General features: G+C 36.1%; 1 protein-coding gene across 1 annotated transcript in view; it reads left to right on the forward strand.

The window, feature by feature from the left end:
• WDR27 (WD repeat domain 27) overlaps nucleotides 1-25,998 on the forward strand; it is a gene marked incomplete in the record, with an annotated part of 144,279 nt that overhangs the window by 17,151 nt on the left and 101,130 nt on the right. Inside the window, 4 exon segments of the mRNA XM_072410253.1 lie at nucleotides 2,886-2,964; nucleotides 11,256-11,327; nucleotides 12,499-12,605; nucleotides 15,994-16,083. Coding sequence (XP_072266354.1) covers nucleotides 2,886-2,964; nucleotides 11,256-11,327; nucleotides 12,499-12,605; nucleotides 15,994-16,083 — 348 coding nt within the window.

The following is a 25,998-nucleotide window of genomic DNA, read 5'->3' on the forward strand; positions in this document are numbered from 1 at the left end:
TGTTTTCTGCAGCACTTTATTGTAAACGCATATGCACAAGTTTTACAAATATTCTCAGCATTTTCATGCAGAATGTGTCTGCTTGCATAATGGGTTATACTATGTAGGTGGATTTACCAGGGAAAGTAAAGAAAGTTTTTTTTTTCTTTATGAGACATGTTCATCATATCAGAGGTGTGCAAGGGAAAACAATCTCCATCCATCCATCTATCCATATATTTAGAATAATAATAATAAATAAGGACAGGTGTGGATGGGGGGTCCTGTCCCTGTGCACACCCCTACATCCTATATTTTTATAGTAACTTAATATTGGTATTTGTTTAGTCATTCATACAGGATCTTTCCATTGTGTGTAAACCTATATGATAGTTTATATTAGTAACATTAAAAAAAAATATTTATTAATTAAATATTTTAAAATGACCCCCTGCATTAGCAACATTACTGCAGATCTAATTAAGTAGTGCTAACAAGAGTGTATGCCCAACGATCTACTGAGCCCAGGTAAGATTCAAGGTCAAATTTCTCACACCTTTGCTCAGATCTAATAAAAAACAACAGCATTTAATAATCCATCTAAAACACCATTATAGCATTTCTTTCTGGGTTCATATACATCTTTATTTTTAGGATAATGTGGGCAATTTTAAGCAGGAATATAATTTTAAATTAGTGGATACTTTTATATTTTGTCAGCAGTATAGAAACAAAAAATGTCTTCTTTAGAGATCTGACAGAAATTAGTCTGTATTTTGCATCACAAGGATGACTAAAAAGGGATGGAATTTACATTTGTGATCTAAAAATACAAGTTAGTCTAGGGCATAAACTTCTAACAAGTCATTCAGATTTCCACATAAAATGGAATGAGGCATATGAATAAGCTTGAATTTAACTCACGCAGCTAACCACAAAAATGCAGCACAAGGTACCAGAACCTTTTCCTTTTCAAAATTAATTGCAACACTGCCAGTGAAGAATGTATGCATTACAAGGCTCACAAAATGATCGATGATCACACTTAATTAAAATGAAACACTAGATCAACTGTGCTCAGAGGTGGAAAAGCAATCTATTATCTGCCCACAGAACTATCCGTGATGTCTTCTGTGAGCTAAAGTAGGAATTTTACCAAATGGCATTCATGTTTTTGACTTAAGTTTTATTGCATTGAGATATGTTGTAATGGCTTTCCAGAATACTGGTGTTCTAGGGCTATTAAATATGGACACAGTAAGCATTTTTTGTTAACCACACTATTACGGTCAGCTTTATTTATCCTCCTTCATACCAATTCTGCCTCAATGCCATCTGCTATATTCTTTATTTGAATTAAATTGTTACCTGTCAGTTTGCTTTAATTACATTTCAGATCATCAGCTGTCACCAGTGAGGTCACCAGTGAGCTATTCAGGGGCCGCAAAAAGGGAGAGTCTTTTTGCAAATCTGAAACGTTTTTGTGGTTTTCCAAAGCAGACATTACTTATTCTCCTTGCTTCAATGTGCCACAAATAGCAAAGAACATCCTTACTGATCCTTCACAATAAATTTTTGTGTCCTTTTATGTGCTGTTGGATCAACTATCTAGGTATAATTGAAAATAGACTTGGACATTTATCATAAATGGTACTGTCACTGTGTAATATAATATAAAAATATATCTAAATGACAAATATCAGTGACTTTCTTAGGAAGATCATTTTACAAGGTAATTTTTTCCATTTGAGCAAATAACTCTTTGTGAATAAATGTTTTCAATGCACCTTCTTTAACTATCATTTCGCATTGATTTGATTTAGGCATAACACATTTTGCATCAGTTTGTACATATTAATTAAAAAATACACCTTCTCACTCAGGGAAAGTAAAAATAATGTTAATCCAGTTAGAAATTTTACTTACTCAGATCCCATAAAAGTCTATGCTAGGAAAGCAAAACCAACTTAAAGCAAGTCAATAGTAGATCAAAATCAGGTTAATTGCAAGTAAACGGCACCTTTCATTAAATTCTGTATGATCTTTGAAACATCTTAAATTGATGTCCATTAACACAGACTTAATCATTTTAGACTACATTAATACATTTCCTTCTGTATTTTCACATCAATGTGCCTCTGACCTCAAGTGAGGTCAATTTTTCACTGACCATAAAATCGTTATATATCTTTGAAACACTGCAGTAAAGGTTAAAGCTCTTCCAAGCACCCATGATTTCTAGGAACGTTCCCTACAGGCAAATTGAATAGACATTCAAGAGGATTGTGGTAAATATTCATGTCAAGTGCAGTTCAAATAGGATTATATACTTTGATCCACAATTTCAATACTCAAGGACAGGACCACTAAATATGTGTCTTGGTGCCATATCATCGTCATCTTCATGAGGTGTTCATATTTTTTTAGGGAAGTTAAGTTGTCCAACGTTATATATTGTGTAGATAAAAACAGCAAAATATATCACACAAGAGTTAAAACTATAAGTATGACATTATAAAGCTCACTAACACTGGCGAAGATAGACAATGCTGGGAGATCCTGGGTGATCCAGCAAACCTGGAATTGAATTTCTAAAAGTCATTTTCCATTAGTTGGCAAATGTTTCCAATCCAGGACCAGGTCCATTTCAGGTTTAATGGATCACCCAGGTTTTGGTCCAGAAATAAAAACATTTGCCAACTAATAGCAAATTACTTTTAAGAAATCAATTCCTTGTTTGCACAATTACCCAGGTTCTTCCAGGATAGTTTATCTTCCCTAGTCTCGAAGAGCTTTAGTAAATCAGGCCCTATATGTACAGAAAACTTACTTCTGATGCCATTTTTTATGTACAGAAGTTTCCTGGAAACAGGCAATTCGACTGACTTTATTTTTCTTTTTTTTAGTTCTGCAGACAAAAATTAAAGACCAATCACTTGTTTTTAACAACAAAATTAGGTCATCTGGATACACTGCTGCACCAAGGTAAAACATGACTGCACCCTTACTTTCACATATACTTTTAATACATAATAAAATACATCTCCTGTGCAAAGGCTTTACTGTGACAGTCTAACCAGGTCTCTTATCCAGTCATGAGATGAAAATAAAAAAAAGAAAAGGAAAGAAACTTCCTTTGCTATGCCAATAGTACTACACAGTGAATAGAATAGAAAACTATATTTGGACTATACAACAACAGCAACCAGTTAAGGGAAGACCATGTAATATTGAGAAAAACAGCTGGCATATGAAAAAAAAAAAAAAACACACACCCATCCAGAAAAAAAAATCTAAAGTGCACACATACAATAATCTGTCACATAACATCAAACCCCTCAGCTTTTCAGTGTTATACCATGTAGAGTGTTGAAAAACTAACATAATCTCTCTCAGTTGGTCCCTAGGAAGGTCTAGAGAGTGATATCCACCTCATGTTTTAAGAAAATTAGTTCCTTGGGTTGATTAGTGATAAGTAGTCTATTATCTCTTGTGTGGAGGGTCAATTCAGCAATAAAGATGTTTTGATCCGCACATGAAAAATATGTTTTTTAAGTTGTCTTTGTATGGTCTTTAAAGTTGTCAGCATTATGCAAAGAGCCAACTAAAGGCTGTAAAGACCTCTGAACACAGGTTTTCTCAGACAGGAAAAAGGTACATTTCCAGAATTGCTCAGTATCGTGACAAGACCACAATAGGTGCAAAGGAGCTGTACACTTAGGGCGTGAAACCAATCACCAAGACAGAAGAGGCTTCTTGTGAATATTGATAGTCCAATAAGCCTTATTGACTTAAAATGCACCTCCCTTCAAGCTTCACTTATCAGTGCCTTTCACATGTGCATCCAACCTGTGCCTATATGTTCATATGTGGCCTATAAAGCTATCTGTAGCAGGGCTGCCCATTTTCTGATTGCTTGGGGTGGGGATAAAGGGTTTCCAACATTGGAAAATGTGATTTAGATCCAAGGGTGACTTTTTGGTCTGCGGGACTGGGACAGCCAATCAAAAGGGGACCGGAGTGATTAGGAAAGGAAGGTGAGCCCACAAAAAGTGTTTAATTTAGGCATATATAAGAAATTGGGAGGAGGTAAAATAAAGTCATTATGAGGGTCCAGAAGATTCTGGAGGGTAGGGATTCCTTTTGAGGTCCAAGTCTTAAAGGAAAATGCAGGCCCACAGGAAGGGCAAAAATAGAGACTATAGATCTTGTGTTTAATGGACATGGGCAGCTTAATTATTTAGTGTGAAGATCCCCCTATAGCAACTATGGGGCTGCTAGCTGTTGCTCCAAATCTACATTAACATTATAAGAAGGTATTTCCAAGCCACTTCTATATTTGTCCAAAAAGGCTACCCATATTATATAATCTAATGTTTGGGAACGAAATTAGAGGCATACAGTTAGGTCCATAAATATTTGGACAAATCGGTGCTATACGATCGTTCATATATATCGTGCATGAACGTTCGTCGTTCGTTTTCCAACGATAATAATTGGAAGTGTGTATGTAGCTTAAAACGAACAGAGGAGCTCAGCTATCAGGAGAGATTAGCTGAACTGAATCTATTCTCCATTGAGAAGAGATGTTTAAGGGGGGATATGATCACCCTGTATAAATATATATAGTTAGGTCCATAAATATTTGGACAGGGATAACTTTTTCTGATTTTGGTTCTGTACATTACCACAATTAATTTTAAATGAAACAACTCAGATGCAGTTGAACTGCAGACTTTCAGCTTTAATTCAGTGGGTTGAACCAAAAGATTGCATAAAAATGTGAGGAACTAAAGCCTTTTTTTTTACAGAATCACTTCGTTTCAGGGGCTCAGAAGTAAATGGAGAATTGACTCAAAGGCTATTTGTGTGGGCAATTCCTTCATTATGGCATTATCAATTAAGCAGATGGAACTTGGAGTTGATTTGAGGGGTGGGGGGGAAGTTGATTGTATGTGGAAGATTTTGCTGTGAACAAACAACATGCGGTCAAAGGAGCTCTCCATGCAGGTGAAACAAGACATCCTTAAGCTGCAAAAACAGAAAAACCCATCTGAGACATTGCTACAATAATAGGAGTGGCAAAGTCTACAGTTTGGTACATCATGAGAAAGAAACAAAGCACTGGTGAACTTAGCAAGGCCAAAAGACCTGGACATCTACGGAAGACTACAGTGGTTGATGATCGCAGAATCATTTCCATGGTGAAGAGAAACCCCTTCACAACAGCCAACCAAGTGAACAACACTCTCCAGGAGGTAGGCATATCGATATCCAAGTCTACCATAAAGAGAAGACTGCATGAAAGTAAATACAGAGGGTGCACTGCAAGGTGCAAGCCACTCGTAAGCCTCAAGAATAGAAAGGCTAGGTTGGACTTTGCTAAAAAAAACATCTAAAAAAGCCAGCACAGTTCTGGAAAAACATTTTTTGGACAGATGAAACCAAGATCAACCTTTACCAGAATGATGGCAAGAAAAAAGTATGGAGAAGGCGTGGAACAGCTCATGATCCAAAGCATACCACATCATCTGTAAAACATGGCGGAGGCAGTGTGATGGCTTGGGCGTGCATGGCTGCCAGTGGCACTGGGACACTAGTGTTTATCCATGATGTGACACAGGACAGAAGCAGCCGAATGAATTCTGAGGTGTTCAGAGACATAGGCCCTGATTTATGGAGGCTCTCCTAGGCTGGAGAGAATACACTTTCAGAAGTGAAGCTGGGTGATCTAGCAAACCTGGAATGGATCTGGTCAAGGATTCAAAACATTTAGCAAATAGCAAAGGATTTTTAAAAATCCATTGCATGTTTTCTGGATCACCCAGCTTCACTTCTGAAAGTTTATTCTCTCCAGCCTTGGAGAACTTTAATAAATCAGGGTCATACTGTCTGCTCAAATCCAGCTAAATGCAGTCAAATTGATTGGGAGGCGTTTTATAATACAGATGCACAATCACCCAAATCATACAGCCAAAGCAAACCAGGAGTTTAATAAAGCAAAGAAGTGGAATATTCTTAAATGGCCAAGTAAGTCACCTGATCTGAACCCAATTGAGCATGTATTACACTTGTTGAGAACTAAACTTCGGACAGAAAGGCCCACAAACAAACAGCAACTGAAAGCCGCTGCAGTAAAAGCCTGGCAGAGCATTAAAAAAGGAGGAAACCCAGCATCTGGTGATGTCCATGAGTTCAACACTACAGGCTGTCATTGCCAGCAAATGGTTTTCAACCAAGTATTAGAAATGAACATGGACTTTTTAGCCCCTGAAATGAAGTGAGTGTGTTAAAAAAGGCTTTATTTTCTCACATTTTTATGCAATCCTTTTGTTCAACCCACTGAATTGAAGTCTGCAGTTCAACTGCATCTGAGTTGTTTCATTTAAAATTAATTGTGGTAATGTACAGAACCAAAAGTAAAAAAAGTTGTCTCTGTCCAAATATTTATGGACCTAACTGTATGCCTGCAGGCTGGTAGGTTCAATTGGTGGTTGGTTACCTTTCTGGGTAAAGGAGGTTAACAAAGACTCTAATCTATTATTCCTATGCTGTTCTTATGGGGCAAAGGTCTTGCAAAACATGATCATATTGATCAGTTTGGTATCTGCACAGGGCTAAGAAAGAAAGGTTCCTCCACCAAACCAATTTCTGGGTTATTTTAATATTATCAATGTATTGAGTAATGATGAGATTGTATAAGTTAACAGTTTTTGAAAATATATATATATACATATATATCACACAGTTCTAAAATAAATGAAATCCGTACATAAAAGTTTCCAAGTTATTTCACAATGACATTGATGTTGCTTTGTGATACCTGATTCCTTATTCATAAATAGTAGTTCATGATGTATTTGGTTTTGAAAGTCTTGACCTGAGTTAGCTACCAGCTGCATGGCATAGATAAAGTGACCGTTTTCCAAGACAAATGTTAGACATTAGAATGTATTTTGTATGTAGTAAGCAGCATGCCAAAAGTGGGAATTGGGGTAGCTACCTCCCCTTCTTTCAGTCACTGGGCCTCCTGAGTTCAGTCACTTCCTGACGGTGTGTTCTGCATATGTTCTGCTATACCCATCTTTCGGTCTAGTCTTTCCTTTCCTCAGTGCCCTCATTCTAAATTACTCATTCATCCTCATATCCACATTTTTGGAATGACGATGGTGAGCAGAAACTACATCTATAATCTAGGCTGAAAAATGTAGCAGGCATTGGCTAAATAGAGGATACTCAACAGCTGAAACTAGGAGAGGTACAGTAGCTATACCAATCTCCTACCTCAGCATGGTTTATGTTGCTAAACTAAAGTAGTGTTTTAAAATTAATGTTAATAAAAACACATTTAGCAGATATATAGTTGCATTCATTCAGTGATCTATGACTCTTATCTGTAAATATAACTAAACAACACTGGTAATTTTTTCAGTCTCTATTCACAAACTGCAAAGAATGAAAAAAGTGTTGATCAAATTTAGTATGTCAAAGCTGCTATACTCACAAAAAGTACAATTCTGTTTAGTTGTAGTCTCAACCAAGAATACTGCTATGATTAAAGTTTATTCTAGGGGATTAGGAAGATAGTTGCGGCAGAACCTTCCCTTTCATCAAATGTGAACATCTAGATATGTTTTTATGTACCTATTTTCAAAAACTTTTTGTCTTGCATTCATCCAGAAAATAGCAATGTATTTTTGACAGGTGATTTAAAGCAGGTCATTGTTGTATATCTGCGTTGTGAAATGATCATATGTTACCACTATAGTAACAGTTTGTAAAGTACCTGTAAACCAATCCTACCCCAGGAAGGGACAGGCCCAAGGTCTAGCACTGCACAAATTGCTTTCTTCCATAAAAAGTCATAGAAAGTGTGGGCATAGTACATATTTTACAGAGTAGGTTGCAACTGCCTAAAATACTAAGTAGAAGGGGCATCCTAGATTGTCGATATATGAAACTGTTGCAGAATTTATATGTTCGGAGGTAAACATCAAGCTGGATTAGCTTGCCTAAAGAAGTAGCTGAAATGGTAAAAATATTTCGAACTATAAATTCTATACTATATGATATAGTTGATACTAGTTGATATACTATATTAAGTAATTGTGCTACAATATAACCATAGAGTTGCGTAAAGGAAACCCTTGTAAGTAAATATTTGAAATTTTGGATTCTGTTAAGTTTGATTAGTTAGGCATTTAAGACCTTTTTTTCCAAACAATTGGCCTGATTTATTAAAGGTCTCCCAAGACTGGAGAACATACAATTTCATTAGCGAACCTTAGTGATCCAGCAAACCTGTAATGGGTTTCTTAAAAATAATTTGCTATTTATTAGCTAATGTTTTTAATCCTGGACCAGATCCATTCCAGGTTTGCTGGATCACACAAGTTCACTGATGAAAGTGTATCTTCTTCAGTCCTGGAGAGCTTTATTTATTAATAAAGAACCTGAAATCTAAAAACATATCTATACCTGAAACCTAATATGTATCTATACTACATAATATAATAAAGAAAAATCTTCTTGTTGTGGAGAACTAAACATTACTTCCATCATAAGCATACAGCTAGATTCCTCAGTTAATAAATTAATATTAATTCTGGCTTATACTGTTCCAGTCAGTTAATAAATGCATCACCTTAAAGAGATATTGTTACTACACAGTTGCTCTTTTATAAATAGTTTCTAGTAAACGATATATCTTAGAAGGATTCACAACTCTTTGTTGAGATTCCCAGTGATAGACCAATGTAGTAAAAGAAAATATATATAGACCTTTATAAACTTTATAAACTACAAAATATTTCAGCAAGCTTTTCAATTCTGTAGTTTTTATTGTATAGATATTGTTTCCCATCAGTTACCTGAATCAGTCAGTATTGCTGCATAACCCTGACCTTCACCATTTATCCTATATGACATATTAAAAGAAGTGTTTATATCATTTGTAGACTAAACATTTACTGTAATATTGCCTGTGACCATGGCCTTAACCGAGACAGAAATTTGTCAAAAGAATCTCAGAGGAATCTGACTCATGGTCTGCACTGGAGAAATTATGTGGGATTAAATGCTGTTTAAATTTAGGTTGACAGAAGCATTCATGAACAGGATTTCTCATATTGTTCCTATATACATATGGCAGCCTTACATTAGGCTACATTTGTGGTTTAAGAGCTATGTGAGTAATTATATTGAGTTTCATGGGATTGATTGTTCAGTTTTATATTAAACATGAATGACAAAGGTACATTTTTTTTAAAGAAACCACTTCAGGGACTTAGCTTCATCTCTAAATAAAAGCAATATAAAAAGATTGTACTAAAGGGTTATAGTAATGCCTAGGAAAAGGTTGTAATTACTACATTTAGGTGGTGGTTCAGGATCCACACATGTTCAAAATATGTCTTAGGTTTAGTCCACACGGACGTTTTCCCCAGCGTTTAACCTGAGGTTTTAAAAGCCCATGTTTAAAATTCCTATGCATTCCAATGGGCTAATCTACACCAGGACGTCTCCTTGAGGCACGTTTATGAGCGTTATCTTTAACGTTGCTTGCAACACTGGAAAACGCCCAAAAACGCGGGTAAACGCTTCTATTGATTTCAATGGGGTGTTTTCCTGGATTTATAAGCACTTGAAACGTAAATGCGGAAAAATGTGGCAGACATTTTCCAGCTTTTTAAGGGCAAGCTTTAAAATGCTAATAAACATGCAAAAAAGTACATAAGTAAAAAGTGCATACAAACGCATTAGGAGCGTTTACATGCGTTTTTAAAAACGTCTGTGTAGACCCAGCCTTATATAAGAGAAAAAATATGGTTGTATATTCCAGTATTGCAGTAAGTTTGTGGAATATATATATTTGATATATGTATTTGCTGTGGAGTACTTTATATTTTGAATAAACCATATAGCTGAATTCCAGGCAAAACAGATATTGTCTAAAAACAAAGTAATGGGCATTCTTCCAGATCTGTGCAATGTTTCGGTATAGAACAACACTTTGCCTTTTTGTATGTTTTCTGTAATGAAGACTCCTCACAGCTACTGTATCTTCTTGTGCAGTTTAAACTCTTGTATTTCCCCCGTAGTTTTCTGCAGGCGGTCTGGAGTGGAAAAGCCTGCTAGCTCCCACAGCTCCCACCCACAGCTCTACCCTTATTAAGTTCTATGTGTAGCCCAGTTATTGCTACTTTTACAAGATAATATCAGGTTTTTAAAAATGCATTTTATAAATACTAAATGTTTTTATATTATTTGTGCCTATTAAGGGATATATTTAGATTAAAAATCCTAAAATATGTTTTTCTTAATGTTTCAAAATTCTTTTAAACTCAGAGTAGCTCCCCTCTTTGCCTGCTGGACATTTATTAAAGCTGTAGGTAGTTAAACTAAACTCTAAGTTTTTTTTTATAACCATGTAATGATGCATTGTGGCAATTAAATATATGTCTTAATGAGCTCCAGATAGTTTACCCAATGAGTTATCAGATGTGGATTCTTGCAATAGGAAGGGGGCCACAAGACAAAAATAGGTTGTGGCCATGTGGGTGTCACACAATACTAACGTTAACAACATTTCACTCCTGTGGAAGGTGGTTGTGATTTGAAGTCAAGACAGTTGAGATTAAACATGCCAAGGTTAAGACAGCAATCCTTGATTCAGCAGTAAACATTCTTAGAGTTAGTGTAGTCTTGTCTAATAAAGGTAAAAAAAAATTTCTAAGGTACTAGTAAGAAATACTAGTTAAGAACTGAAAGGAGACAAAATGTGCTTATAAAGCCCAAGTGAACTAGAATCTTCAGGTCCTTTGCAAGATAGTATTGCTGGCATTTTTCTAACCCAGTACAGAACAATGGGAACAGGCTGAAGATCACAACCGGATAATAACACATTTTAAACATCTTGGTAATCCTTGACTTCATCACAGAGCAATACTTTAATCCAAGGAATTGATCCAACTGTCCTCCAGGATTTTGGCTTTTTGTCATCTTCAAGAGCACACAATTATAGGAGTTGTCAGTGAATAAACATGACGGACATCATGCTTTTTTTCAATCCTGGTACTATGTAATTATAATCTGAATTAAGACCCACAACTGACCCATCACATGCTTTACCTTTTAAAACATGTAATAATTTGAAATTTTTTAAGTCATGAAGCCTGCACTTCAACTTTATGTTTGTAATGTTTATCTATTATTATAAGGTATATTATATAGCCAAATAATAACATTGTAGGGTGATTATCTTCTTACCGTTTCAGAATGAAAATGTTTTCACCAAAGACAAACTTCAAAAAAAGTCAGTTTTCAGCAGTAAGGAAGGAAGTCACAAGGTAAACTACAGCTAATGGAATCCGGAGATATCATCTAGCATTTATTATTACTGTAGAGATGCTGATCCTTGGTGTCTGTACAGGATTCTTCTAGATCAGGGGTCTGCAACCTGCGGCTCCGGAGCCGCATGCGGCTCTTCAGCCTCCTTATTGTGGCTCCCTTCGGCTGCCGCGGGGAGATCTCTGATGGGGGATCCCCTTCCTCCCAAGACACGTAAAATTAAAAAAATTAAAACTTTTAAAAGTTTATAAACTGTGTTATGTTTTGCGGCTCCAGACTATTTATCTTTAGTGGAAGAGGAGGCAAAATGGCTCTTTTGATAGTACAGGTTACTGACCCCTGGTCTAGATCATTGAGTCTGGTTTATTAAAGCTCTCCAAGAGTGGAGAGGATACACTTTTGCTTTGTGGGTGCTATTGTCATGAGTTTATTAGAGGGAGGTTTACAGAAAATAGTCTTATACCTTTAAATAAGCAATGGCTCAACTTTCAGTTACCATACATTACCAACTTTTACCTTTTAAATTACCAACATTTATGTTGGAATCCGTGTTTGACTTACAGTCAAGCTGCAGTCATACAATCTGATAAAGCCCAGTTAGACATATCCTTGTACATGTTGGAAAGAACCACTTTGCAGCAAGTAAAAGGTCACACATATGTACTACAATCTTGTATTTAACAGCATATGTTCTTGCTTAGAAAATAAAGTGACATCTCAATAAAAAAACATTGCAGCAAAATAGATAGAGCCATTTTACCATTTACCAAACCTTTCCATTGTATATGAAATGGAATTACAGTAAGTAATACTTATGATAAAATGAAACAATCTTTATTATTATCTGAAAATATTATTATCTGTGTTACATGTGTGTTAAGAAGAATGCTATTAGCAAGCTCAGCAGCTAAAAATGCTAATTTTGTGGCTGCCAGGCTAATTTTTTTTTTTCAGTACTTCAAGCTACTGTTTAAAGCGAGTATAAACTAAACTTTTTTTTTTTACACATTCTTGTGCCAGGCCAGAAATACAAAAAATATTAAAGGTGCTGACTTATCATAACAACGATTAGCATTTTCAGAAAGAAGTCGGAAATAGCAGCACCTGCTTCTCTTAGTGCTGTCAGGCTTGTAATGGAAGTGAATATTCACAATGCTTGTCTTCTTGCAGTGAAATTAGAAAAGAATACCCAATGGATTCCGTGGCACCCAGCAACTTTCAGAAACAGATTACTTTATCCAACAGACCGACATCTGTTGGTGGCATTCATTACTCGGGTAGGTACAAAAATTAGATGATGCACAGTAAACAAATGCACAAAATTATCAGAAGATTAGATAATTGTATTTATAAGCAATCATTGGGCCTGATTTATTAAATCTCTCCAAGGCTGGAGAGGATACACTTTCATCGGTGAAGCTGGGTGACCCAGCAAACCTGTAATGGATCTGGTTCAGGACTCAAAACATTTGCTAGCAAATTACTTTTAAGAAATCCATTCCAGGTTTGCTGGATCATTCAGCTTCACAGATAAAAGTATATTCTCTCCAGCCTTGGGGAACTTTAATATATCAGGCCACAAAAAATCCAAGTAATACACACATAATGTGCATCTTTTTTTTTAATGTTTTGTTTGGTTAAGGCTTTAGGCGGTTGGATGATTGCAGATTTCCAGCTGTTTTTTTAGGATTCAGGTCCAGAGTGTCTTGGAAAGACTGGGTGGGCCAAAGACTCCATCCCTCTGCTAGGCTAGGAAATGTAAGTGGCTCTGTAGCACCTGGCTGATCATGACACATAAATTGTATTCCTGAAGAAATTAAATCTGATTTTTTAAAGCTTTTTAAAGCTGGAGACGATACACTTTGAACAGTGAAGCTGGGTGATCCAACAAACCTGGAATGGATCTGGTCCAGGATTGAAAACATTTACTAAACAATAGCAAATGACTTTTAAGAAATCCACTCCAGGTTTGCTGGATCACCCAGCTCCACTAATGAAAATGTATCCTCTACAGCCTTGGAGAGCTTTAATAAATCAGCTCCATTATGTTGGCAGTTTTGATTGTGACAGAGTTTACGTATGGTACAAGCTCAGAGGTGGTTCAGGCAGCAAGTCTGCAAAGCATCTTGAAGTTTGTGTGAGGCCTGTATGTTGGAAGGTCGTGAAAGGATTGTATGCTATGAATATTCAAGCAATTGTGTAACAACCCTAGCTCAGGAAAAGAGGGTTTAGAAGTGCTGGGAGAGGCAGGGCAGTCTTCAAATTAAGTGAGCTGGCTTATTCAGCATAGTGTTGTCCCTTTCACATGGATGTATGTGAGTAACCTTAAAACTAAGAAGGCCACTTCAGGTCTAAGGTAGAGCCTTGCTTATGACCTATGCTAGTGACAATGACGTAACTGAGATAAAAAAAATGTATGTATATTAATACTTGGAATTTAATAGTGGTGGATTATTATTTTGAAATGTCATGTAGCGCTGTGAACTTGGAACGTGGCATTCTGGAATATGTTTCCGCATGTTCCCTAGTGGTAACTTTGGTAGTTTTTTTTTTTTTTTAAAGCCCTGGTGGTGGTGGGCGGGGGAGTTGTTGAAAATGGGCTTTAATATTCATAGTACTTTATAAGTATTAGGTATAAAATACAGGCACTCTTTCTGCTCCTAAAACAGTTCTTTTTGGGTCTCATATACAGTTGTATCCATAAAGATTTTTTTGTTGTTATTTTGAAGACCAACTGTATCACAGAATGCATGCATTTTGTAAGAACCTAACTTTAAAAATGAAAAGCAATGTTGAGCTTGTTTAACAGTTATACTCTCATTACAAGACAATATTCATGCAGTATATAATGGTATGATGTGGATATGATGAGCAATCATTGGCTCTACCAAAAATAGTTCTGTACTGTACAGTCATTAATGTCATGCCAGCTGGATGAGACTGAGAATAAAAGACATGTGCTTTTCATTTCCTTGTTGTTATTTTAGGATTGTTATATTTCTTTTCCTATCATTTGAATAAATGATCCCTAGTATGCTGAGTTAACATTTCTTTGTATTAGGAGTAACAATGCCAGTTGAATTAACCACTTCAGCTCTAACACCTGTATGCCTCTTATAAATTGTACATTTCTGCTACATGCAATCACTCGTTAGAACTAATGATTACAACATATGTGTTATGGTGACAAACAAGAGCCTTGCTCTTGTGGCAGAAACAAAGAAAAAAGGCATCCAGGCATCCCCAGCAACTGACAAATGTACCCTAAAACCAAAACCCACAAAATTGACTACAATGTAGTCATCTGAGAGATAAAATCTCATTAGCAAATCCAAACTTTTTGAAGTTTGTTTGAGTTTGGAATTTGAAGGCAAAGGTAACTGGAGCAATGGGTAAAAGTACATCTGACAGGGAAATCAACCAATATAAATAATAATAGGATCACGTCCAAAATTATAAATACACCCCATGGTGATGTGAGGGGTTGTAGGTGTATGTATGTTTATGTATTATTTATTGTTGTTACCTTGTGACTTAAACTGATAGTTCTCTATTGAACCCAGCCATATGTAAAGCCTTCCACCTATGCTGACCCTCAGATGAAATCCCTTTATACTTGTATGGTGTAAAACATTCAATATTGTATGTGATTACATGCATTGGGTATTTAGTATTCTTTTTATCAAAATGATTTCTCCTAAAAATATTTCCTAAAGTCTAAACAGAAATGAAGGGTATTTCCTGTGGTATCATTGTGGCTAATTAGCTCTCTAGTAAAAAAAAAAAAAAAAATTCAGAACCTAAATTACATTAGAGAAAAAAACATTCTGTAGCTTTTATAAATCTAACTGCGGCTGCAAACATGGATTTAGTTTTTTTTCAGTTCTACAAAATCAAGCCACTGTAGGCAGCTTTTTAGTCAAATCCTTTGCATGTTTGCATTTTTCCTAAATTTTATTGCCTGCACTAACACATTGTCATTGAGTCTTTTTTTGTTTGTCTCACACACACGGGTGATCCAGCAAACCTGGAATGGATTTCATAAAATAATTCTAGCAAAGGTTTGCTTGATCACCCAGGTTCACTGATGAAAGTTTATACTTTCCAGCTTTGGAAAGCTTTTATAAATCAGGCCCACTGTTTCCACTTCCACTAAACTTCCACTTTGCTCAATTCAGACTTACTGAACAGTAGGATTCCAACCTAAATACTGTCTAAAAGTTTATCTGAGGATAGTAAAAGTGGAGCATTACGCGATGTTCACATTGCCTTTACTAGTTGAGTGATGAATATATATTTAATTTACCCTCCTGCTCTTTCTTCATAGCCATGTTGTAAATGTATACCCATATGGCCTGCAAACATACCAGTCACTTGTCCCAAAATGCTCTGTACAATGTAATTCTATCCATGCAGTCATAATAGTACATTTTTTTTTGCTCTTGGAATAGAACTGTTGAAATTTCCTAGAACTGAGAATTGAAACTGACATTTGTATTGGTGCTCACATCGAAAGTACAATATGCCATAAACAATATGTGGATGGTAAATGTCTAAATTTCCTAATGTGTGAAATGACAATTGTAGCCATGTAATATTTATTTGCATCAGACTCCAGCAACGAAGAGTCACAACTACTCATATCCTTTTTTTTGTTTTTCATAGGCGATGGAATGAAACTTGCATGTGGATTATCTGATAAATCTCTCTTGGTGTTTAATTCTACATTGAAAGGAGAACCAGAAGTTTTTACAGGTAGCCATTATGTGTCTTTTATGTATTTGTTTTGTTTACAAAATTAAACAGCTAGCCAAGGATATTTCTTTTTATAAGACCACAAAGATTTGTACATTTCATCCTTTCAGTATATTTGCCAAATGTTTTGTAGCTCTGGAAACGCACCATACAGTCAGAAAAAGTAAAACTACTGTGCCCACATGCTGTGTTTTAGCAGTCCTGGCACAGCCTAACATGTTGAGCATCAGTCCAAGTGAGTGCACATTTAATTATTAACAACAGGTATATATTCTCACCATAAACAAATATTAGAACAAAATATACAGCAGGGAAAGATCATAACTATTGTCAATGTGAAAGTTGGATTGCAGAATCAGTTAAAACTGATAACACTACGATTAACTTTCATGGAACACACTGTAAAATACAGAAATCTAGAGGAGGAGGTTCCTTTCATAGAGTTTACATAGAATTTAATGCAATCCAATTTATAATTTGTCATTATCCAATTCAATTTATGTTTAGTTAAGTCAAGGGGTATGGAGGTGACTTTCCAGTAACAACCAATGGTAATTCTAGCCGCTAAAATTGTACCTAAACTCAGTGGTCACTTTACATAAAAGTGTAGACAACCCTTTTGTTTAAAGGAAAAATTCAGTTTGTGTTTTTTTTTAAGTGCAACACCTTTTTTTTTCTTTAAAAAAAAAAGGATGCAGCACCGCCCCTTAATTCTCAATTGGCTAGGCGATCAAGAATGAATGGGAGCACAGAGCCTCCCAGGATACCTAGGTCGCACATCCCGGGGGGCTCTTGGCTGCTTCTTCTGCGCATGCCCAGGGCATGTGCAGAAAAAGCCCTTTTATCAAAAGGGAAAAAATTGCCGATCTCACGCAGGAGCAGTGAGATCGGCAAACATTTTTTCCCACTCTGCATCACCCAATCTCGCAACTGCGTCTGATAACGTAAAAAGAAGAACAGAACGTAACGGAAGAAGAGAGGAGAAGATGGCGGTGCCTTGCGCTCCCTCTGCGCCTGCCCGAAGATAGATACCGTGACGATGCGGGACCCAATGGAAGAAACCTCCTGATGGATTGACTGATCTGCGGGATTGAAGGTAAGTGTGATTTTTTTTTTTTTGAGTGGTTTTGGGTTTACTTCCTCTTTAATCACCACTGATTACTGAAATACTATTCTAATTTACCAATCCAATGTCCAGCCCTCAACTAGGCAGGGTTTATTTATAAAAACTGATCAGCACGGCATCATTCTAGTGATAACAGCAAAATATAGACAACATATTTGTATAGACAACAAAAGTGCACCTCTAACCTTAAGGAACTGATGAAGAAAGCAGTAACTAGTAACTTTAATAAAGCTTTGATATATGTGTTGACAACCTACTGGAGCCTTCTAGTAGCTTGATAAACTTGATATTCAGCTTTCCTATCAAGAACTACGTATAAGATCTCTGTAAGTTTTGCATTTAGAATTTTATAGTAAAGGATTCAACAAAGCTTTTTGAAGCTTGCTGAGAAAGCTTTGCAAATATTTGAAAACTTTTTTTATCCGCGTTGCCAGTTCACATACTAAAGCAAATATATACAAAGCCCATTTGTCAGTGTCTGTGTATTTTTCACATTATATATCTACTCTCACTCTACTGCTGTTCCTCTTAATGTGGATCTATTTGTTTAGAATGTGTGCCACGTCTCTAAAACTGTCCTTGCAGACCAGGCATCCAAAGAGAAAAATGTTTAAAAAAAATTATTCTGATAGTATTACCAAAAAGAACTTTAGTCCTCTTGTATTCCACTAGAGGGCAAAAGATGATCATAAGTTGGTTTTATTTTTTTAAAGATGGTTTAGTTAATTGTTAAGGAAGAACTGTATTATTTTTATTACGTGAAAGAACAATTCATAGTAACCCTGTTTTCTGTACACTGATTCCTGATGGGCAAGTGGAGTCTTTATTTGCATAATAGACTCTTCTGCAGTAAAAAACTTGTATGTTAGTTTTTTGTTAGGTTTATGTTAACATTCTTCTTTAATGCATATCATGATTTCAGTCTTTATGTAAAATGCACACAAAATGTACTTTGAGTTTGGTTCACTGGTGATCATGTGTAAGGAAGTCAGCACAATCATTCAAAAAAAAAAAAAAACTTAACCCATATACCAGTCCTACTATCTTTTAGATTTATACAATGACAGCGATACTATTCATTTTAGGCATTTTCCTGTTTGATAGTGTTTTCAGACTGTTGTCCTACTTTACATTTTTAAAAAAAAAAATAATTTTTAAAATTAAAAAAGATGATACTAACATTTCCCTAATTATTATAAAAGGAAATACTATAACAAATTATATCATTATATTTAGAGTGCAATACATTTTGTGATGGTAGTCCTCTATTTTTTATATAGTTTGTATATATATAAAAAAGGAGCTTAGGGATGCATATTTTCTCATTGGCAGTATGAGCTCTACTTCCTGCTTTTCTGACCCTATTTCAGTGCAAGTCCACTAAAGCAAAACCTTTAAACAATAAAATCTGTGTAATCTGTATTCATGTGGGACAACTACAATGCACTTGGTAACCTGATGACAAGTATTCTAGATAGCCTAGGTTGTCTTGGCTGTAGGTGACTAAGTGGTACAGTGTTTATTCGTGGCATGAAAGAGAAAATAATGCAATGTTGATTCCTTCATTACTTTAAAAGTGAACCTTTCATTAAATGCAAGACCACTTCTTACATAGTGCCCCAGAATTAACTAAATGCTTACCTTGCACCTAGATTAAGGTTACTCAGTCCTCTTGTGCGATTGTGCAAATCTGAGGATCTCAAATTTTACCTGAATCTGCTTTGACAGTATCTGCATAAAACATCCTAAACCATTTTACATTTACAGTGCTACCATGCTGATTCGTGATTTAGGCAATAAACATAATGACCCCGTCGTTACAAAAGATGTATTGTAGCTCTGCTGTTGGCACACAGATTAGAGTTATTGGACATTATCCAACACCACCACTGTACAATCTATCAAATGTACATGCTTTTATCAACCAAAAACTTCATATTGCTTTGATGCTAGGGTTTTATAATAGGATGATGATTTGATCACATGTATTGCAAGCCAACTGATAAAAGCCAGTACTCTACACTGCAATGCATATATATTATTTTGTAAACCAGTAGATATCATGGCTCATTAAATTATTGGGTGAGGTTTTATTGGTCAAGAATGTGAGCAGTGAGCAAATGCAAATCAGACACCAAATCTTGTGGATTTTGGATTACAAAATAAAAGAGGAAAACTCAAACTCATGTAATGTTATATTGTCCTTTCAACTAGCATGGACATCTATGAGAAAAACAACCTTGAAACAATGGCCTTTATTGAAAGCTGATCTTGTCTTGTCACAAATGTTCCAAATTCCTCCCCTTTTTTCTATTTACAGTAGGCAAGGAAGTATGTATGATTGTTAATTGTACTTTTTTAGTTCTCACGCCTTCAAGTATATTCATTATTTCTTTCAAATCCATTCCTTCTCTCAGAAAACCAAAACTAAATGTAATAAACAGCACTTCTAATATGCAGAATTAGACTTTATTAATTAGGCCCTAATTTCTTTTCCTAAATACATCCACAGGCCACATAATTTTGCAGAGTGCAGTGATAAATGATTGTCAGTGGTGTCTTTAGGGTGAGGAATTTGATTGACAGCCTAATCTCACCTTCTGCTTAAATGTACAATGTGATATATCTCATTACATTACCCTGTAGGTTAAAATAGCCAACCCTCTTTTGTATATGTAAGACTACTTATGATGTATATGTATGACTACTTATTGAAGCAAATAAAAGATAGTAAATATTTTCTCTTAAGTAATGCATGTGTTGTCTGTTATTACGAACTGTCAATCATATAAATTTTGTTTTCTAATTGTTTGTCGGTGTTCAATATAATTGCAGATCCCAACTGTAATAGCTTAGTAAATTGGTCTGAATTTTAAAGGATGATTTTGAAATTGGAAAAAAACTCATGTTGGGAAAGATCCTAACATATATCATCAAAGAGAAAAATATTGTTTATTTAAGCTAGACACTGAGCACAAAGGGTTTAAATAGTTTCTCTAACTATGGGCATGATTTATTGAAGCTCTCCAAGGCTGGAAAAGATACACTTTTTTTAGTGAACCTGGGTGATCCAGCAAACCTGGAATACATCTGGGCCAGGGTTGAAAACATTTGTTAACAAACAGCAAATGTCTTGATTATATGGGTTCACAGATAAAAGTATATCCTCTATCAGACCCAATGTTCCTAACACATTTGGTGGACTTCCCATGAGATAACAAATAGCAAATGTGTTTTAAGAAATCTATTCCAGGTTTGCTGGATCACCCAGGTGCACTGATGAAAGTGTATCCTCTCAAGCCTTGGAGAGCTTTCATAAATCAGGCCTTCCGAATCTGGAAGCTATGCTTTTTGATGTTCAGACTAGCAGTTTTATTTAGAGTATAGGCCACTGCCTGCCTATTAGAGGCCTGATTTTGCATATACAGTATGTGGTTTTGGGAAATATTACTTGTAATAGTGCACCTTAAAAAGGCTGTGGGGCCAGTGACTTTTAGAGGTTGCACATTGAATAGTCCGTTGTGAACCTGCCCTTTGTGTTATTAGCTGAGGTTTTTGCCAATAGAGGCCTAATTCTTAAAGGGCAGATAATTATTTGGATTCTATTTATGCCTTACATAAATGCACCTGTTAAGGTAGAAAAGAAAAATGTATATAAGCCAACTAGATTTATACAGTTTTTGCAAATTGCAACAAAACATTTTTTTAGTTATTTGGTATTGACATTGTACCAGGTTTTTATTGTTTTGTGTGTTGCCATTGGTTGTTTTTTATTTCTAAAAAAAACTCCAAGGCTACGTACACATGTCCAATAGATTTTGTCTGATAATCGGGCCAGGGCCGATATCGGACGAGAATCAAGCATGCGTACAACGCCCGGCGTCCATCGTCCAAACGACCGTCCTGGCAGATCCACATACGATGGACCACAAACAATCTTAATTTAAGCAAAGGGGGATAGCGCGCAGTGGGGTGCCGCTCTGTCGTTCTTCCCCTCCCCTCTCTATAGAGCAGAACAGTGCTGTATGTGCAGCACTCGTTCTTGCATCATGCAGTCCTTAGTGGTTGGAAAGGTTGGGGAAAGATCCTTTCCAACGACAATTATTGCACGTGTGTACCCAGCTTAAGAAAGGGGTACATCAATATAAAGCCTAAATAATATTAGACTACAATACCATTGCGTCAGTGTCTTTTGTCTTTAATCCCCTTTGAATAAAATATATCTGTAAATCTGCATATGAGATTACCTAAAGCACTTCTGCTAATCTCATGAGATGTGGAATGAGATTTGGTGATGTTACTATTGTTCTTCTTACTGTTCTCACCATTCTTTAGGTCTGTGCTTTCTGCACCTCTTTTGCTTCCTCTTTTTATGACCTACCAGGGGTCAGCGGGGTAGCTCAGACATCATAAAGCAAAGTCCACCCTTAGAGATAGACACCTTCATACAGAGACATATGAAATACAAACAAAATAAAATGGAATAAAATCAGTAATTAGAAAAATATCAGCTGTAGGGACCCTATAAAATAGATTACACTAAACACTAGACATTTCCTTTTGTGTTTTTTTGGGCACAGCTTCTGCAGTTTAGTTTCTACACTCGCTTGCAGTTGTAGAAACTACACCCCTTCAACTGCTTGTTAACAGAAATATCACATGGCAGCAACTTAATGCATTGAGGTATGTAGACTTTGTCAAGATGTCCTAATGAATCTAAAACTAAGCATCAATATGGGAAATAAAGTTGACTCTGAACATGTCATCATTGTTGGTACCAGGCAGGTTGATGTGAGTGTTTCAGAACCTTCTACTCTACTGGATTACACACAACCATATCTAGGGTTTACAGGGAAATGTCCAAAAATGGCAAAATATCCATTGAGTGTCTGCCAGTATCTGGCCTGCCAGATTGGATTGAAGTTGAGAGAACAATACACAGAAAATCAAGCCTCTGGACTCTCAAGAGTCTGGCTAAAGTGATTAAACCTGAGAGATGAGAGAACATAGTGAGATATCGTCAGTTCTCAGTTCTTTTACAGAGATGTATCCCGTTTTTATGGTGGTGTCCGGATAGCCCTGATTGTAAATCCATGGACTTGTTTCAGATGTGTCAATAAAGTACTGGTTCTGACTGTATATTGGTGAACATCCTTCTTGCAGTCTCAGCGTTGTACTTGCATATCTGTAGATGTTTCTGGCTGTCTCAGTATGGTACTGATTAAATCTTTGTGGACACATTTTTGGCAGTGTGTTTACTGATTGTATATCTTTGGACATCTGGAGGTGTCAGTTCGGTATTGGTTGTTTATCTATAGCCATGTTTTTGCCATTATTGGTATGGTACTGGTAGTATATCAGTGGACATCATTGTAATGTTGTCAAACTGATTGTATATTGATGGACATGCCTTTGGAGGTGTCAGTACTGTTTTTATTGTATATTTGTGGATATCTTTCTGACCGTGTCAGTATGGTAATGATTGTTTATCTGTGGACATATTTTTGGCCATGTCAGTACAATACTGATTGTATATCTTTGGACATGTTTCTGGCAGTTTCAGTGCAGTAATGACTGTATACCTTATGGACAGCTTTCTGATGGTGTCAATGTGGTTCTTATTGTTTATCTGTAGCCTTGGCTGTGTACATGTTTTTGGTGTTGTCAGTATTTATTTATTTATGGTATATTTATAATTCATCTGTTACCGACCGATGGTCCTCATTTTCTTTTCATATTGGTTATCCAAGATTACAATTCAGTTTAGCAATGGCCACTATTTGTGATTGATTGTTTTTATATATTATCACAATATTTAACAACACAAACTGTGTGCTAAAAAAAGATTCAAGAATGGACTACAGTTACGTATAAGGAACAGTTTTACGAAGCTTAAACCCAAATTTAAAGCAAAAGTAAACTAAAAACAAACAAATGACACTTACCTTTAATCCGGCAAATCCCTCGATGGCGCTGGTCCTTCTTGAGATCCGGTCCTGCGTCGTCCTTGAACTCCTCTTTTTCCCGACGCAGAGGAAGCGCTGTGTACTGTCATCTTCTGCCTTCTCCTCCAGTCTTCCTGCTCCGTCACCCAAATCGCACTGCGCAGGTGCGAGATTGGGTGATGTAGCCGCTGTGAAGTGGGAAAAAAAGAGAGCCGCTCTCACTGCCCATGCATGAGATTGGCATGTCTTTCCCTTTGGAAGAAAAGATGCCCCTTCTGCACATGCCCGAGATCAGGGCATGCCCAGAAGGAGCAGTCAGAGACTCCCGGGATATATGACGTAGGTATCTCAGGAGGCTTGGTGCTCCCATTAAGTCTTGATCGCTGCGGCTCCCAATTTTTACTGTATATTGTCTACCCTTCTATGTAAAGTAAAAATGTTAAGTTTAGGTACGCTATAACTAAAAATTGCAAATACAAATGAGATACCACAAACAGGACATAGCAGCAAAGTGGTGAACAGAATAAATATTTTGCAGGCCAAATATGATGTGCAGTGCACTACAGTTTATAACCTTTCATCCGTGGATTTAGCTGGTAGGTATGTCAATCCGATGTGAGTACATGACACCCAAAGTGGAAAGAACAATTGATGCCAGAAAACATTTCCCAGCATCCCTGCATTAGAGCAGAAAGCATGTGCGCATATGAGGTGGCAGTACTTCATAGTAATTTACAGGAAGCGGATTGTAAACCTGTAGACCTTAGTTTTTAATAGGAAGGACATATCTTAAAGAGAAACTAAACCTACAATACTTGCATATTCCTGTTCTGTCGCAGGGTGTCACCATCTCTCTCTTTCTTTTCTATCTGTAGAGGTCTTTTGGGCATCTTGATTGGCCAGGATGATGAAATTCCCACTCAAGTGCATTGGAGTTTATTCCTGGCATGCTCAAGGGAAGTTGGGATTGCCAGGCAAACAATGCTGAGCCACTCATTATGTGTCCCATCTGCATTAAAATAAATCTACCTGCCTGTTCACAAACTTTTCTTCAATTTACATTTTGCACATGTTCAGCTTAGTGTAGAATCTCAACGTAGCTGACTGACAGAAATGAATGAACTGTCATGTTCATGCGCTGAAGTTGCGTCTTCCTTTGAGAATGTTTGTTTCCTGGCTGTCATGCTAATGTTTTCTCTTCAAGGCTGCCAGATTCACTTCCCTTGAATGGGTATAGAGAAGAGGCATTCTGACATGTATTCACTGCATGCTTTCTTCACTGCATGCGTTCTGTATTTAAGAAAAAAAGAGATGGTCAGGCAACTAGCCTTTTTTTACAAGGAAGGCCAGCAATTTAAACTCCCGTGTTTTCATGACTAAATGTATTAGTAAAAATATGGCAACAAGCCTGTTCTTAACAAATAAAACCAAATTAGTAACAGTAATTCATATATTAGAACAGGATTACTAAAGCTCAGATTCTCCAATAAAGGTGAAACTAAATATCAGATGCCAGGCCCAGATTACCTTTACAACATAAAGGTAGAGGATAGAGGCAAAAGAAGGGATTTTTGGCAAATAAAAATGGGTTTTTACTTCTAAAAGTTATTAAATACATTCAGAAAGTAACATTTGTACTAATGCTAGACATCACACAGCTCAAATAAATTGTATGGAATTTAAGACAGTGATCTCTTTTACCCAACGTGTTTTGCCTTGTGGCTTCTTCAGGGGTTTTTTAAAGAGTCTTAATTATGGAAGATTGAGAGATAAAAATCATAATCAGGAGATATTGTTGTGTAGTAGTTACAGTTGGTTTGAGTTCTGTGTTAAGATCAAAGAGAAGTAGTGGTAGCACTAGTAGTTGTTTTAAACTATAACTGGCATAAATGGCCAGTTGCAACTTGGTGACCCTTGGAGGGTAAATACTTATTGTTTCCAGTGAATGATAGGGTTTTTTACTTGAACCAAAAGAGTTTGCAGTATAGTGTATAAAAGACAGTTTGGCTGGCTGTGGCGACCTGAAGGGGTCATATATAATTGTAAAATGGTTATATTACCAAAAGAACATTCCAAGTAATACTAGCTAAAATCAGCTAAATTATGAAATAATCTTTGATATTTTTTTTCATATTGAACAATTGTAAAGATTAGTCTCATATGCTGATATTACCTTTGTTGTTCTGGTTGATTTGTAATCTATGAATATTAGTCTTTGTCAGTATTTTAAATTAACTTAGAACTTTTCTGTTTAGGCATGTAATTTATTTTGCTTAGCCATAAAAATGTTTCACAATGGGAAAGTTAATTTAAACCAGAGAGGGCTAATGTTCTTTTTAGACTAAATCTATTGCATATGAGGCAAGTCCATTGTTGTGGAGCCGGCATTGCATGGATAGCTTTAACTTTTTACATTCCTGCTGCCGTTGCTATGTAATCAGCAGGGAAAAATCAGTCGTTTGGTGCCTTTTTTTGTGCTTCTTAAACTTTTGTAGAGAGAAGCCTGTCGGCTATACAGAAGCTGCATGTGGGGGCGAATCTCCCAGGAACACTGCAGAGAAATATTTAATATAGCAATATCAAGGGTACATTTATTATTTTATACATTGTTTATTATTATTAGAGGTCTGAATTGACTATAAAGGCAACAAAAATATATATGTTTAAAACCTAATTATTTAAACTATTTAATCCCTTGTTTTAATAAATGTGATATTAAAAAAAAAGTGTTTTAGCAGCATGTCACCATAGTCACACAGGTATCTAATAATTTTAGACCCTTTATATGTTAGATATATTGAGCCTGATTTATCAAAACGCTCCAAGGCTGGAAAAGATGCACTT

The sequence above is a fragment of the Pyxicephalus adspersus genome, chromosome 4, assembly GCF_032062135.1.
Source record: "Pyxicephalus adspersus chromosome 4, UCB_Pads_2.0, whole genome shotgun sequence".
Taxonomy (NCBI): domain Eukaryota; kingdom Metazoa; phylum Chordata; class Amphibia; order Anura; family Pyxicephalidae; genus Pyxicephalus; species Pyxicephalus adspersus.